At 34.4% G+C, this 17,642-nt stretch overlaps 2 protein-coding genes across 4 annotated transcripts; both read left to right on the top strand.

Annotated features, from left to right (window-relative positions):
• Window positions 1-1,181: 1,181 nt before the first annotated feature.
• Window positions 1,182-5,558, top strand: LOC139977244 (uncharacterized). Of its 2 annotated transcripts, none has more exons than XM_071986499.1 (2): window positions 1,182-1,445; window positions 1,831-5,558. In XM_071986499.1, exon 2 carries the CDS (start codon window positions 1,856-1,858, stop codon window positions 3,539-3,541), a length of 1,686 nt encoding a protein of 561 aa, XP_071842600.1. In that variant the 5' UTR covers window positions 1,182-1,445; window positions 1,831-1,855; the 3' UTR covers window positions 3,542-5,558. The 2 variants fall into 2 exon arrangements, with proteins under 2 accessions (XP_071842600.1, XP_071842599.1); XM_071986498.1 differs by having other exon boundaries at window positions 1,834-5,558.
• Window positions 5,559-6,374: 816 nt separating this feature from the next.
• On the top strand, window positions 6,375-17,478 carry LOC139977243 (uncharacterized). Of its 2 annotated transcripts, none has more exons than XM_071986496.1 (14): window positions 6,375-6,722; window positions 7,927-8,217; window positions 8,427-8,597; window positions 9,089-9,262; window positions 10,943-10,985; window positions 11,725-11,795; window positions 12,232-12,414; window positions 13,089-13,202; window positions 13,794-13,969; window positions 14,450-14,569; window positions 14,870-14,984; window positions 15,248-15,374; window positions 15,620-15,740; window positions 16,379-17,478. In XM_071986496.1, exons 1-14 carry the CDS (start codon window positions 6,506-6,508, stop codon window positions 16,490-16,492), a joined length of 2,037 nt encoding a protein of 678 aa, XP_071842597.1. In that variant the 5' UTR covers window positions 6,375-6,505; the 3' UTR covers window positions 16,493-17,478. The 2 variants fall into 2 exon arrangements, with proteins under 2 accessions (XP_071842597.1, XP_071842596.1); XM_071986495.1 differs by having other exon boundaries at window positions 6,378-6,722; window positions 7,924-8,217; window positions 16,379-17,473.
• The last annotated feature ends 164 nt before the right edge of the window (window positions 17,479-17,642 follow it).

The raw sequence follows: 17,642 nt of genomic DNA on the forward strand, positions 1-17,642 counted from the left end.
CGTGAGTCTGTAAATTACAAATGTCTAGTGTTAACAGTCCAAGGAAATAGATATCTACCTGGCAATATGTTCATAACTAAGAGTAGCTGCAAGGAATGTATTCATAACTAAGATTATTACTCCAGCTGCCGATGATCTGCTATCAGTGACGATAAAGCATGGTGGGGTTTAGCAGGGTCCTGGTTTTCAAACCATTTACTTTGTTCCTCTCTCCACCTCTCTCTTTCTTACCTAACCAACATTCAACTCAAATATCAACAAAACAAGTAAAAAAGCCATAATATCAGCAGCTAGATTCCTATTTTCTGTTTGTGTAATTACAGCTTAGTGTTTGTTGCAGTTGTTGCAATCCTGTGACACTGTGACTATGCATCATGTGACACCATGTAGACCTGTTAAAAGACAAACCTAGTAACATGTAATTTATTGTATAAACAAACCTCGCACCCGAATCATATTTTTAGGCAAACGGTTAACAAATGAAGCATAATTCTATTATTAGACCAGCTTCATGTATGTTAGAACGTTCTCTGTACAGCATTAAATTGGCAATTATGATTAATAATAACTAAATGATTGTCTAACGTGTTTAGACGCCGTCTTGCTGGATCTTGTTCATTGATCTTATCAGATAAAAAAGAGGCCCATCGTAATTTCATTAAGTCTTACTATGACTTGTCAACACGTCGTATATATATATATATATATATATATATATATATATATATATATATATATATATATATATATATATATATATATATATAACAGCATACTGTGCCAACAACGGTTGTACAAATATAGAACTTACGAAGCATTCCGGGGTAGCCATTTATATATCCACTGGTAGGGTGTTTTCTCTGAAGTATATGAGGCATTGTCTGTAATAAACTTTGTTTGACTATGTTTTATTTTTACAATTTGAAATAAAAACTCTTGACTTTGGGAGGGGGACTGGGGGGGATGCTCAGTACATAGCAAAATTAATTTAAAAAAACGTTGTGTGTAATCTGCAGAGTTTCCTCTACACAATTAAATGTGGGTTACCGTTGTGCAGTTACCACAGTTACCGTGAACCGAGCTATGTAAACATGACGCTTGGTGCGCCATAACTATGAAACGATTAACTATGAACTTACAGGGGTATTGAAATTGTGACAATATTTATTCACACTACACCCAGAATTATAATTGTTCAGGTTAAGTCATGTGTAGTACAGCACGGGGCCCGTTCATCGCTGTGTGCATGCGTTAGTGTATAGCCTTCTACGTTCAACTTATTATTATAGCGTTAAAGACCGTTACAAGCTAGAAGTAAGTAAGAAGGAAATGCTCCGTTCTTTAACTACGAACTATCATAGCTGCAGTTAGACTCTCTTGACCCTGCAAAGATACAAGGCGAATATCATAAGAATCGGAAGTCATCTTAAGTTATTCAACCTCTGGCAAGTATAATGCTATTTGTTTTTTTTAAAGTTGGTTTAAAAGTGTTCTGAATGTTATTATATAATTTTTGCTCTCTTTTAGATTCAAATTCTTTTGTTACTTTTTGTTCACATATCGAACATTAAATAAATACAGTAATAAGGTTACAGAATAACATACACTCAGTGTATACCCAAGGCATTTTCGTCTCACGATTTCCAGGCCTATTTAACGAATCATAATCTCACCCACTCATTCTAATAAAGAGGTGAGCATATTTCTGGCACTCATACAGTTAAGAAGCTCTCTGTCTTTTTAGCTCGAGACTCCACTCGAGCTGCAAATGTGGTGATCAGCTGCAATTGTGACAGAAACATTCATTATTACTTTCTTTTTCTCTCTCAGCAGTAATTAAAATAAATCAACCGAAATGGCAGAAAGCATACGAACATCCTGTACGCGTTGCCTGAAGAAATATCCAAGATACCTTCTTTCAATGCAAACGTCGTGTGATCATTTGCTTTGTAGTAAGTGTTCTACAGAAATACTTCACATTAGTTTCAGTTGCCCTAAATGCCGCCCACTAATTACATTACCAGGGCCTGCAACGGATGGAACCCATCAACCCCTTTGCTTAGATCACAACAGCAATGCAGAATTTTATTGCTATTCGTGTCAGGCATTCGTTTGTTCAAAGTGCCTTCTAAAGACTCACAAGATACCAGATCATGAGGTAGCAGTGTTAGATGATGATACTACAAGAAAGGTCAAAGCAAACCTTTTAGAAACATTAAATCAATTCCAAAGAGAAATCGCAGACATTGCTCAAAGTATTGCACATGCAAAACGTGTTTGCAAAGAAGACAAGGAAAGGCTTGCGGAAACTATATCAACAAATCAGAAGCAAGCAGCTGCTATCATTCAGTGTTTAAATGAAAATCTCTTAGATGAGCTTCAAAGAAAGTTTCAAGAGACATCAGATATATTCACGCTAATTGATCGTCAGTGTAAAAAGGCTGAAGAGGAAACTTCCAATACACTCGAAAGTATCAAGGCTGACAAAAGTGCAGATCTGGCACAAATCAAATGTAAATTTGAGGATATTAAAGCCAAATGTCACCAATTAAAACAGGTGAAGATTCCGAGTAATCTGAATTTGAAATTTGAAGATGAACTGCAGGCAATAGCTTTTGGCAACCTTGTACCATCCAGAGCAGATAACGAAGATTCTTCAGGCTATACCCGATTGATGACTCCATTACCAAAATGGATCTTGAAAGATACAACCGACATAAAGGGTTGTGAACTTGACTTCGCTAACATGATTTGTATCAATGAAGACTGGATTGTCCATCTAAGTAATCTTTACGGTTCACTATGCATCTCAGTCAAGCACTTCAGTATTAAACAAGCATCTGAATTTCGACAACCTTTCATACTACCAATGCCAAGTTACAACTGGACTGTCGCTCGAACGGCCGGACATGATCGTAGTATACTAATCGCATCCTGCCGTACAGTCACACTCATAAGTTTCCGTAGAGAAGATATGGAAGTTAAACACACTCTCGAAGTTTCGATTGATGTCGAAGCCATCTCATGGGACGAATACGGTATTGATTGCTACCTGCTAGCAAAGAATCTGCGAGATATTCACTGGTTATCGAGAAATGGGGAATTGAAGTTCCTTTGTACATTAGGCACTGCTCTGGACTCACCCGGTAGCATGCAAGTCTACAACCAAACGACGCTGGCGTTTCTAGACATATCTTCTCGAGAGGTTTATAGTCGTGACTTCATCACTAATGTTAAAGGAACCAAAACCCTATTAAAACAACCTCTTCCCAGAGAATGGAAACTGAAGACAGATACTTTTGTTCCTCGAGCTGTAGTTTGCATGCCAAGTCCAGGCTATCATCTCGTTCTCTTCCATGGCGGAGATTGCGTGGCTGTAGGCCAATATGATGAGAACTTTAGGTTTTTGGGCTGGATAGTTACTGTGAAATCTCCATCTGAAGAAGATTTCATGGATATTGCGGTACAAGGAGACAAAATATTTCTTCTCTTTGAAACTAAGCTACTGGTATACGGAAAGCAGCAAAGTACAAGGAAGTAAATGCCTGTTATAATGAGTATGTTGACATTATAAAACATGTTTTTAGTTGAAAACTTTATGACCAGGTATACTCAACGAGGAAAGCCAGGTCCTGTAGAACAACGAAGCGAACCTTTCAAGTATATGGAAACAAAGAGTTGGTATCTAGAGTGGCCAACAAGATGAATAATTAAGCATTTGGAGAACTTTGTATAGTTAGAAAGGTTAAATATTTAGAACAGTTATCAATGATATACCTATAAAGGTTTCTAGTAGGAATGACGTCACGATGCCCTGATTTCAGACGAAGGGTTTTAAACTTTTCATATGTTGTTTTCATCAAGGTTCATCAAGAGACCAGCCAATCCTCACGTGACATTATTTCTCAAGGAAATTGTTTTTAGACAGTTTAATATGTCGAGAAATGTCATCATGCATGATACAGCCCAATGAAAGACGTATATTGTGGACCGGAATACCCTATGGTTAGGGTTAACGCCTAGAGTAAACCCTAACCCGAGAAATACTGCATCACTTGTAATATTATGCAATACCGTACTTCTTGAGGCAATGGAGCTTGCCACATTATAACTTGTCTTGAGAGATGAAAATAAAAAACTTGAAAATGAACTTCAGGTCTTGGTGACGTGTCTTACGCAAACCGCTGACGTTACAGTCAAACCTTCGTGACCTGTTTTTTTCCCTTCCTTATATATTTTGACTGTAACCAATATTAAAAGCGAGTGAATAGTGTGTTAAGTGTTCAATTATATATATATATATATATATATATATATATATATATATATATATATATATATATATATATATATTAACAACAAGCGTTATGCAGCTGAGGAGGAACTTACAGAACTTCGTGGTTCTGCACTGTCACCACACATTTGGTTCCTTGCTGGGACTATGTAAATATTGACTGTATATCATGTTATGCATTATTTTTAGTTTTGCCAACCTTTATGCTTAACATCTCCTTGTGCGAAAATGGTTACTGAATGGTACCGTGTTTTGATAAAAACTATTAGCATATATATATATATATATATATATATATATATATATATATATATATATATATATATATATATATATATATATATATGTATATATATATATATATATATATATATATTTATATAAATACACATGTATATATTTGTATAAATACACATGCATTTTCCTGATCCCTGGTTAAATATCGTAGTTTACCAGCAGTGTAACAACCATAACTGGTCTATACCAAGTTAATACAAGATCTAAGGTCGTTGCAGTCTAACTTTACATGTTGAAAGAATGCAGAACCGAGAGTTACTTAGCAATGTTAATAGTACACAGCCTTAGTTTACAGAATGGTTTCTGTAATATTTTGCATACGACGATAATAACTGTCGTATCATATGGTGATAGTCACGAAGTAGCTTTATGTTTTTACGATACAGACACAAGTCATCTGCTTATCGGAAATCCATTAATGACATAATCCTTTCATTATTTTATTCTGATTTATAGGTAATGAAGAATCATGTAAGGTGCATTCTGAAATGATATGATTCCCACAATATATGTTAACAGGAATATATTTGCCTGCCATTTGCTGTTGCGGCTGATCCTATGCACAATACAATTAAATATACCCTTACACAATACGAGAAGTCGCAAGCTATGTATACGTTTCAAAATATATATCAATGTAAATTTATTTATGGTTCTTTTGTTTGAAATGAAATTAAAACTAGTTTTTCCCTCTGCTGGACATATCGTGCAAGTTCTTGAATGGAATAGTTGTTCTTGAAATAGTTTTACGATCTATTGTCAATATGATATTTCTCGATAAACGGGAACACAATGCCTAACGATGGCTGTCTTTGTTCTTCAAGAAATTGAATTCTCTCGTACACATACAATTGTGTTTTGCCCTTGAAATCTGTTCGATTCTATTCAAAGCCATTTGTAATAGTTCCATTCATTATCCTTAACTTTATTCGTAGATTCAATAAAGGGCAAGAGAGGTACATCTTTACATTACATGTGTCGTTTCATCTCTTGTTTGGTTTTTCAACAAAGTGTTGCTTTATTGAATGATTTATTGCCATCAACCTAGCAACACGTAGAACAAGTCATGTACGACGTTTATAACGTACTATTTAAATACATAAATTTTTATTTCTGATTAATAGAAACATTTATGAAGTTGAAAAATACTTCATCGAAAGTATCTTAATTAATGACTGAGTTTTGAAGACTTTCCAAATATATCTGCAATGTAATGTTTGCGAAACTGACGTGGAAAGGGGATTTGTAGCAAGTACAATACAAACAAACAACGAACAATGAAAGAGTAAGATTCGTGACGGTTTCTTTAACCTTCAATCTATTTTGTCCCAATGAATAACAAAATGGTGACTCTTTGTCTTGCTTTAACGAATGTTTACATACCTAATGTACACTAAAACTCAATATGTATGCTGTTTACTCTGTGTCGTTGCCACAGGTCAAACAGTTCATTATGTCGTGTGTTGGCTAGAATTCAAATGCTAGCGTAACGATGGTAGTATGTTAAAATGTGTAGACACATTCACAAAAAAGTGAGTAACGCTATGTTTCTGTCTGAGAAATGTTGTTCACATTTATTTTCTTTGGTGAACGATGTGGCTGCAAGTTACTATGATTTTTTTTTTTATAATACTCAACAATTCTTTGCTCATAGTTTCATGTGTAAAAGGACAGTATACTGACAAGCCACACTCACACACACACACACATATATATATATATATATATATATATATATATATATATATATATATATATATGGTTTGATGTGGTTTATCAGTATACTGTCCTTGAAACATAAAACTAACATTGTAGCTGTAGAAAGTCTTTCTTCCCTACACAATGAATGTTTCTATGGTTGTGCGCCTAACAATAAAGGAAACCATCCGATAATGAAAATGAAAATGGTCAGGAATGGTCACAAGATGTCATATCAGCCAATCAGACGTAAGAATGAAAATGAAAGATGAAGGGTTTGCAAACTTGTGGTTGTTGTCTAGTACAATACGCGTTCATAAAGAGTCATATCATACCTGGACGTCCATCATGAAGCACAACTTCTTATTCCAAAATTTCTTTCTCTCTTACCTTTTGATAATGGTTTCTTTGACAAGCCTACTGCGTGTAACGGGTAAGTTAATTTATTTATGATATGGCTGCACGTTTCCTTTGTCTTTCTTTTCAATTTTAGATTTAGAGCTAAATGCCGTTTGAAACAAACACAGAAGGACAACAAACAGCTTTAGAAAACCCGTTTGCTTCCGAGCCTTTCCTGAAATATAAAACTTGAAGAGAACCTCTGCGACATATTTCTTTCCTTTATTATATTATATTATATTATAGTATTGTATTATAGAGTTCATAAAGTTTTTCTATAAACTGTTCTTTTTATTGTAGCGAAGTGTCAACATTTCATAATAGATCATATCAATTAAACTTATATTTGGTTTCATAATTGCAAGTACAAATTATGAAAATCACGATCATTTCTTTCAATAAACCTAGACTTGATGTATCGTATGTATATCTGTTTTGGAATACTGATAGATTGAAGTTTGACGTAGAACTTTACAAAGTCTTAAATAATGACTAGACATACTGAGCCCATACTGCTTACGTTGAGGTTTTATTTCACATGGTTGTATAGATGATATGTTCTGAGTGTTTGTCAAAAAGAAATGTCAATTTTAGACGTCAAAGATATACTCATCCGATAGATTAGGTTTATATTTATTCCAAAGCGAAAGATTTTGCTAATAGCTACTTTTCATTTCTGTATAGATGTAGTCGAAAAGTTTAGAACTCCCATCATCTCCAGGATTCATACTTGTTGCTCTCACGGTAGACCTGCCACTCTATTTAGCTTGAAGCATGACTTTAGACAGGTGATGAAATGAGAAATTAGAAGGATAATTATTTCCATTATTTCTTGGATGCTATTCGAGCACTCTTTTCCACTGTCTTCGTTTTTAAATTCGTCTTTCCCCCATTTCCACTGATTTCAACAGAGATTTCAGTAACTACTGTTAATCTTTAAAAAAAGAAATACTACAGTAAAAATTAGATCGTGCTGATAAATATGATATAAATCGGTAGCATGTGCTATAAGGATTACAGTAAGAACTGAGAATATCTATAATACCAACAACTGCATCAAGCTGGATTTGTTGGGATTGCACGTGTCCTCATTTTTTACTGTAACCATAATAGCACATTCTACTGATTTAAGCGCAATCAAGCCAGTTTTTACTCTGGTGCAAATATTTAAAATTTACAGTAGTAACCGTGTTCTCTGTCTGTATCGGGTGTCGTTTCTTTCTTTTTCACTCCAGCAGTATCGGGAGATCTTAGTGCCTCTCTTGGCGCTACCATCCAGATGCGTTGCACTTGGCGTGATACTCAAAAACCATTGATGATAATTTGGCGGCACAATGGTACAGTCATATTAAGTCAATCCATTTCTCGCCTACAAGAAGAGACAGACAGATATCTAGCGACACTGCACGAGAACTCGTCCGTTGCCTCTCTTTACATTCATGGTGTAAAGTCTGAGGATAAAGGAGGGTATTCTTGTCATCCCGTAAATTCAGAGTCGGAAAAAGATATCTGCAATGTTCTGGTGATAGGTACGTTGTATGATACCTGTATATTATAACTTCTATAGCTGATCTCAATAGTAGATAAGCGTATATAAAGCGCTTGAATGGAACTCATGTTGTTAAAAATTTTAAATTTCAGATGTATGCATATTGATATTTTATGGCTGCAGTTAGGATTTCCGGGTAACGGAATAGTTACAATATTAGTTCATTGTAATATCGATTTTCGTCCACAGAATATCCCCGCGGGAATCCTGATTTTAGCGATACAGACGACCTTGCTACACAGGATGAGTTTGAACCAAAAAGTACATCTAGCACACATGTACTTATCAATCAAACGGAGGACTGCGCTGTAGTTGCAAACGTCAATGTATCATTTTTCACCAAATCGTCAGACTTTCCAGGTTAGTATGAATTATCATATATAATAAAAATACTCGAGTTGTAAAGCTTCGTGGAATTAAGTGATGGCGTTTCAGGGGGACTTCATTTCATATTTTTTTTTCAATCTTAAAGAACATATTCAAGTTTTACACACAGTCAAAAGCATTCTATCCTATATAAGGAACACCAATGTGAAAGTCATTTCGAATATAGCACTTCAAACAGTTAATATTATTTATATACTGAAGTACACACTTGTGAACGAAATATTTAGTTTATACAGAATGATACTTAACTTGAGCTATCTGAAGCATCGATTAACTGAAACTGAGAAGTAAGAAACTGTCAAGTGTTTACATTTTGTGTATGACGTTAGCTTTGTAGACGATAAATTCATTAGTTCATTCAACGAGTGGTATTCGACGAGTTTATACTTTTTAAAGCATTTGAATGAAAGAATTGCAATAGCTCCTGGAGCACATTTTCATTTCTGGTACTGTTATTATTGCAGTGAAAACGACGCAAGTAACTCCGAAAATGGTCACAGGTAGTCTCGGTTCACATGGATCAACTTCCACACTAAGCCCTAACTCAACCAGTGTACATTGGATCTTTATCGTGATCATTCTGTGCATTCTCGCAATCGTGGTTGTTGCTATGATTATAGCAGTCGCACGAAAAATACGTAAGTTTCCAGACAATCTTTAGGGACGGAAAACTGATCGTATCTCCTTATATCTCTTGAATAAGAGGTTATAATCTCAAGATTTGCAACGTGAACCGCGAAATAACAGCAAATTAGATTTGTTAACACTCCCAAACAAAGCATTGGGCGACAATGCGAACTCCATTGACACCAAGGTTTTACTTCATCTTCAGTGATATAGTTATGCAAGTCCTCATTTACGTAATGATAATTAATATTCCATGGTGATTTAAGGACTTTCATATAAAGAAGTGTATTAAACCATTTTAAGCTTATCATAACATTTCCCATAAATATTCCTGAGTGTTATTGTGTATTATTTAATGTTTCGTCTCAGAGATATGGGTTCCTTCACAATGACCTAATATAAGGCTTTTACATATATGCATGTTCATTGCATGAAAGGTTTAGAAAAAAAATGTAGAAACACTCAATTTATTGGTCTGGTGTCATTTAACATCACAAATTTCATTTTCAGTCCTATGTGGATTAAAGTTACTTAAAAGATTAAGCCATATAAAGTAATGCTATGTGAGCTTTATCAAATCTCGATAATATTATAACAGGAAAGTACAATACAGAGAAAACAATACACATATGCTGTAAAATATCACATGATCCAACTAGTTTGTGTTCATATCCTCAACACAAATGTTTTGATATCCATATGGTGCCATAGTAGTTGGGTAGTATTGGGAAATTAGCTATTAAAAAATAACTTAGTAACAATTTCAATCTATCATTTCATCTTAACAGTAGTTTGAGATTATAAGATGTTTAAAAAGAATGGTCTCTTTCATGATGATAGGTAGGAATTAAGGGTTGATTTTTTGCTATTTGTTCTGTGCAATTATTGTTTATTACCAAACCGGAAAATTGTCCTGACTTAATGACTCATCATTTCATTTTATTTATTTCAACTGAGCAAATTCGGCATGTTATACAATGAACGAGATATCCCGCATAGTGTGCAAATTTCTACAAACGTCCTTGCTGTATACTCTTCAAACTTACTTACGTTCTTACAATTATTTGGGAAATGTTTACTTGATATAGTAATAAACATATATCAGAAAATGATGGTCAAAAGTAACAAGAGATGTTTATCTTTATTTGTGTTATCGTAGTTATCCATCCCAAATTAGCATAATCATCATGTAAACGCCCATGTCGCAAGACTGACTGCTTCCCACCATAAACATTGGTCATACGTCAGCCAATCAAAGCAAAGTGAGTTATACTAATTCTGTAGAAAAAACAACGCGGAAATATCATCAGATTATTTTCAATGGTAAATTATTCACAAATTAGACCCTTTTAAGTTATATTTGAAAACAGGTGTATAGAATTAAGAAGTAATATAATAGAATGTCCTAGGATTACCGCCTTACATAATTTATGTTACACTACTTTCAGACTGAAATCACAGCACACATCTATGGTTATGCGAAATGAAGTTATAAATGATGGGGAGAGTGGAAAATGAACACATCAGTTTCGTGAAAGAAAGAAATATGAAATTGTCCTTTTTAAGACATGTGAAACTGAAAACAATTGAGCAGAAGAGAAATCCTTAGTTTAAATTGCTTTCGTAGACCTGCTGACGTTGTTAAGCATTACAATAAGTAATAACTTTATCTTTCACTTTTCCTTTGACAGGCTCTCCTGCGCAGTCACAGTCCTCAAATTTAATCACAATGTCGTAAGAATAAACAGTTTTCATTCCATTCATGTCCAGTTTTCAATAAGTTAAATCACACAATGGTATGAATAGACGGGACAAAATAGAAATTATTAATAACTTACAAAGGCAAATCACAAAAGGAAGGAAAAAGTTATCACATTTGTAATGCACACTCTTCTCTGTTGGTACTTGATGCCTCTAACTTGTCGGGACAATATCAAAACTGTTGTTGGTGCGTTTCATGGAAATGCGTAAAAGGACACACATATCGTGGCATGAACCTTTTTGAACAGGCTATAGATGGATAAAAAATACATGAATAAGGTTTTGGTTGAAAGTTCGTTGAATGTGACTCCCATCTACGAATCCTATGTACGTGTGTTTGTGAGTGTTGGTTGGGGCCTTTCCCGAAAAACGAAACAAAGCTAGAGAATAAATGGCGTATTCTAATGCAGATTAGACTATAATACAGGACTAAAAAACATCTAAACTCACGCTTTGCTAAAAAATAGTTTTGGATTCTGCAATAAAATCTTTCGGGCTTTTGCGCACGGAACTAAAAACATCAGCAAATTGCATCTTCGCGTTCGACTAAAACGCTGGTGGAACTCATTGCAATTTATATAACAAAAACAAGTTTCTTTGGAAATCAAACAAATACAAACGCTTCATTATGGCACCCTTAGGAATACATGGCTCTGCTGATCATTTAGCCAAATGCACAAACAAATACCTATTTTCTTTTGTAATTTTGAAGAAACCGTTCGTTGCCCTCTGTCCCGGTCAAACTCATTCGTTCATCAACTTCGCGTTACTCTGGTGACCAAGGTAATGGCATTTTAAGAAGTTTAAGAAGTTTTGTATAACTTGATTCCCTTTTACTGAGAACCATATCAGAACAAACTACATTTTGTTATGTTACTATGTGCAGTACCGTAACGTAAAGCAGTTCTCTCAAAATACTTCAACTATGATTAAAATCCTTTATCAATATCCAAGTTGAGAATCATCATCAGTTTTTTAAGCATTGTTAAACTAGATTAGTCGCACTGATCTTGATAATTATGTCATGGTCATTTATGATACTTTAAATAAAGAGATAGAGGAGATACCTAATGTGCTTCAACGACTTATATAAACACACAGTTAAGAAAGCTTTGAAAATCCTCATTAGTTCAAGCAATAATTTTTACTTACTTAATTGGTTTCTTCACAAGCATATGTGAGGTTCTTAAATTCATATAGAGTTGTTTGTACCTTGCAGGTATTTACAATGCTATCCGAGAAAATGTCAAAAAGAATCACAAGACAACTATATTGGAGATAGCGCTTGAAGACATAACCTTCGATGTGCAAATCGGGAAAGGAGAAAAAGTTCAGTCTTGGCGAGGAACCTTCACTCACCCTAAGAATGGAGTAGTCACTGCAATGATCTCGTCAGCAAGTGGTAGCCTATATATTTCATATATTTTGTGTGTTTTGTGTTTATTCTGCTAGACTAACCTATCGAATACTGTATATCATAGTTTCCAATGTCCGACATACAATGACATTTTAACATACAACCATACCAAAGGTGAGTTATTTCATTATATTTCAACTGCCACATATTGCTTAACATAGGTCGCGTAACTGACTATGCAATCAAAGAGAAACACTGTTGAAAAGATGATCAATTAGTTCACTTTACAGTAAGAAAACACAATCTAGAACTTTAGCGATATTTAAAACCTATTGACATAAACATTTATATGGTTAATATAATTCTTATTTGTTAGTTACAACACCAATCTCACATTGGTATATGTTTAATTTCCAATGGAATGGATATGCCGTCGTCTTCAGTTTTTTGATGAGTTACATTACATTGCCTACATTACAATGTGTTACATTGAGTTACATTACCCTGCATACAGATTCGTCTAGTTTGATAGGGCACAAATGATGCAAAATGTTGCAAAAATATTGCAAAACTTAAATGCCACCACGCATAGTATTTCTATCATAAATTGGTAAATTTTGAATAACTTTTATATGCTCCTTTGAACTAAATAAACCTTCTAGGACAGAGGGAGGTTGCCCTAAGCAACAATCTATGTTTATCCAATCTCAATATTCCAGATACTAACGAGCTTCGTCTTTACACCGAGTGGTTCCGTTACGTCAGCAATATCGTTACGATACCTGCAGAGAGCGACAACATTGTGTTGATATACGGATTGTGCCTGGATATAGGTACGTCTAGAAGGAACGTTTTGATTGGTTTAACGTGGTAAAAGCTGTTTTATGTATTCATAATAAATCATTTTATACATTTACATTTGTTACGATGAGGTGTGATGAGAAAAGTACTTTACAATACATTTTCATTTCGCGTTTGGATTGGTGTAACAAATAAAACATTTATATTATCAAAGAGGAAGTAAAACCACGGGAACAAGTCAGCATAGCAGGAGAGTACATGAAGCTGTTGTTGGTTTGTGTCAACATACACTCGTTTAGAAAATTGATTGAAGACGAGACACTTCAGTAAAAGCATGAGACCGAATCGGGGGGGGAGGGGGTGGGTGGGTGAGGAGGGGGCTAACAACTCATTGTAACCTCGGAACAGAGTAAGAATAAAGTCTGTTAATCACTCATATTCAGTACTTCCATTATACCTTTACACCCTTAATTATCTCATCATAAGTTTGCTCCATCCATTAAAAAGAGTTATAAGTTGTCGATACATGGTGATACGATTGTATGAACTAATTACGTCACATGGTACGACCAATATGAAACAACAATTCAAATTTTTCTTCTCCTTCTCTTTACCTTGAAAAGACAACATTTTTCTGGTCAAAGAATACTTGAGCTGTGGATCCCTGGCTGATCATCTTAATGCTGATCGCTCAATGAACATGAAATATACCGACTTGATGAAGGAGTCTAGGAGGTCAAAGTTCATTTCATTTACGATGGATATCATTCGTGGCATGAACTTTCTTAATTCTAACGGGGTGCGTTTTTTGTTGTGTGTTTTTTTTTTGTCGTTGAAGTATACAAACATAAATCTGGAATCAGTGTTGTAGGACTACAGCTAAATTGAACAATGGTATGAATAATCTGTCACTTATTCACACTTATATGGCGATAACACAGGACGGTACTAATTACAAATATATTAAATATATTACACTGTTGTTATTTCTCTTTTTTCAACACTGTTGTTCTATTGCGTTTATGTTGAGCTCATTTGGTTTACCATTGATGCATGTTAAGTGGTTGATGTGCTTCCTCTCAGTGATGTAAACATTACCATAGCACATCACATCAATAAATTATTTTAAGAATTGGACACATGAAAAGTGCTGACCAGTACTCTATTTTACAATCGTAAACATCTGCTGCTATTTTAAGGTTTGTTTAACTTACCTTTCCTTCACCAACGTTTGAATCACCTTGCCATCATGCCTCTTATCATACTTTTTTTTTTTCAGTGGGCTCATCCGGGGCTGTGTTCTTCAAAAATATTATTAAGTGCCGACCAGACGTGCAAGCTTTACGATTTTTGTACATTTGATGATGTGAAAACAAAAGTTTCGGCAATAATTGAAAAGGTTTGTACGTTTGAAGTTCTTTACTTTATAAACTATAATGTTCAACAATTAAAAAAAAAACTAAAAGCTAAAAACGTAACACCGTAAGTTGTTTATTTGCCGAGAGAGTTGTAGACAAATCGCGCTGGTGTTGTGTTTGCAGTTTCTGACCCATTCAGGTATAGGTTTCGCATTTCACCGATACTGATTATTTATCATGATTACCAGTAAATGTTAACGCTAAAGGAAGATCTATATTGAGTAATAATTCTGATAAGCAATATTTAATAACCTTTCATATGAAATCAATTCTTATAACAGAGAGTGACAAAACTTGAGTGGATTGTGCCGCCGGAGACCTTGTGTTACAGAGAATACAACTACTATAGTGATGTATGGACAGTTGGTACAGTCATTTGGGAGATATTCTCAATGGGTGAATATTTTGAGTTACATTAGAATAATAATAGTTCATTATATTAACAACTTGAATCAAAGTATAGATCATTCGTTTATAGACTACACGTTAATGTTCGTTTAGTTCCTTTAGTTCACTGACGGGGATCTTCCATCTAAGGGAGGCCTACATTAGCGAATGTCGTTATTTAAAATTTGTTCAACGGTGTATCAGGATCTTACATACACAAACTTGATTCTTAACATATAAACATAACCTTTTTGTTACAAATCATAACACAGGAATCCCGCCTGATGAGGTACAGCCTACTCTTTTAAACGCTTCTGCTGAGAAAGTCCCTTCCCGGATGTCATTTATGGGGAATACAAAAGATTTGCCACCAAAGCCTGCGCAGTGCCCGTATGTAGTGTGAGTATGACAGAATCGTTTTCGGGAAAGTGTTAACACTTTCACGACACTGAACAAGTTAACATGTGAAAGTTGAATTTGTCAAAAGGTGTTGAAAGGGTGGAGGATGGGTGGGGAATAGGGAAACTTGTATATTAGGACATACAATCCGTAGGATAGATGACTTATTGAGAAATCATAGGTTTTCGGACATCTTTTAAGTTGATCTTTACTGTTAAGATTGATTTAATTTGATTTTCAAACAGATATAAGGCGATCACCCTTTGTTGGTCACGCGATCCTTTGACTCGTCCTTCCTTTCGAGATTTGACGGAATATCTGGAGAGCGCTCTATCAGTTCACAACCTAACCACACGTGTTGAAAAGGTAAGGGTTAGTTTACAAGCAAATAGCATACATGTGTAGTCGAGCAATGATCTTTATCAAAACAGACAAACTAAAGAGACTGAATTCTTACTTATTCAAGTTTTTAATCATGTGAAGAACAGAATTAAATTCTGATTTTCTTTCCTCATAATATAAAATTACATGTGTACAAGGATAATTTAAATGAACGTTAACTATCTCAACTTGGTGCAACAACTATTAACTGTGACAATACTAACGTTTTATCAAGACATAGGAAATAACAACAGGCTCAACAAATGTTAATTCCATTATTGTAGATATTGTCACGTAATCATGTCCTGATTTTCCAACATTGTTATGTGGATATTACCAGTCATATGTGATACGATTCATCTTTCTTCAGAATGGAGGGTAAACCGTCCATGCATAGAGATATTCATGGAAAAAAAGTCGACTTTCTTTCGTGATTACAACATACTAACAATTTGGATGAATCTAGAATAACAGAAGCATTTATTCATTTGTTATATTTTCATCGGGCCGAAGTCAATGCTATCAATCTTGATACTTGTAACATAATATCACTTCTTATTAATATATTGGCCTACATTGATTTGATTTATCTCTTTTAACCCGGTTTAAATAATTTTCCACAGAAAACAGAAGAAAAATACCTATCTCCAGACGATCCGGTGTTAATTGACTGTTTGAGGAAAACCGATACAAAGTCTTCTGACGACTGTGCCTTCACAACCATGACAACTGTTTAAAGTACACTGCGAAACGCAAAAGACTACTGTTTAACAAAACTGTAATACTTTTCTGATCAATTAGTTTACTAAATATGTAATTTACAATGACTGACCACCATCTGAGTAACATGTGCGTGTTTGATGTCTACTAATGGAGCCATCAGTAATTATTGAAATACATGTAGATACATGCATTTCGATGCAGAGGATTGTGTACGCTTTGAAAGTGATGTAAGTTATGATATAGCGCTGTCTTTACCAATATATGAACGCCCCAAGGATACAACATCGCAAGTGTGAGCACCGATACTCGAAGAACGTTTTACTACTTGCACAGAGTTCATGATTTGATGGTCTTAACCGTTACTTTTAATCCATTGTGAAGTCTTTAAATTGAAGTCAGACAAAAGTGGTAATTTTATTTGGAATAATTACTTTTTCTTAGCTTATACATAAAAATATCATATTATTTACGTTTGCTTTATCTACTTCTTCTCTTATCTCAAAATGCACATGATATCGTCTTAATAATTAAGATTTTGATTTTTTATTCACTTGAAGCAGTCAACAGGCGTTTAGTAATATGCAGAACACACTTTTAAGTATTGTTAATCTTTGCCATCTCTTTAAAGAGATAACAAAAAATTGAAAATTTGTGTAAAAAGACTAAGTATTCTCACCCTTGAGCTGAAAATCTCCTAATATCAGAAGCTTGAATACAATAGGGGATTCATTGATTTCATGAAAATGTTTTACATAAAAAGTATTTCTTTAATGGCAAAAATTTATTTCATTCTATGAATAACTGAATTATGACATCATTCACTCTGCGGTTGCCGAAAACATTTACAAAATTGCAGCAAATTTGAAAAATCATACCAACGTCATACAAAATGCTTAGAGGATGGGAATTGGTGATAAGTAGACAGCAAATGTAAACAGCTATCCTTGAAATTTGATCAAGAGCTTCAAACTTGCTCGTGCATTTATTTCTATGATATAAAAGATTTAAAAATTAAGCGAAACTTCGCTTTCTTGATGATCACAGTTTAAACTTTAACGAAATTAATTCTAGAATTTAAAATATTACAAACGAGTACCTGGTTATCAATATATGATGAAACACTGATAAGTATGTCGTTCAAATTGATTGCCGCACGCAATAGTT

Source organism: Apostichopus japonicus, chromosome 12 (assembly GCF_037975245.1).
Source record: "Apostichopus japonicus isolate 1M-3 chromosome 12, ASM3797524v1, whole genome shotgun sequence".
NCBI classification, from domain to species: domain Eukaryota; kingdom Metazoa; phylum Echinodermata; class Holothuroidea; order Aspidochirotida; family Stichopodidae; genus Apostichopus; species Apostichopus japonicus.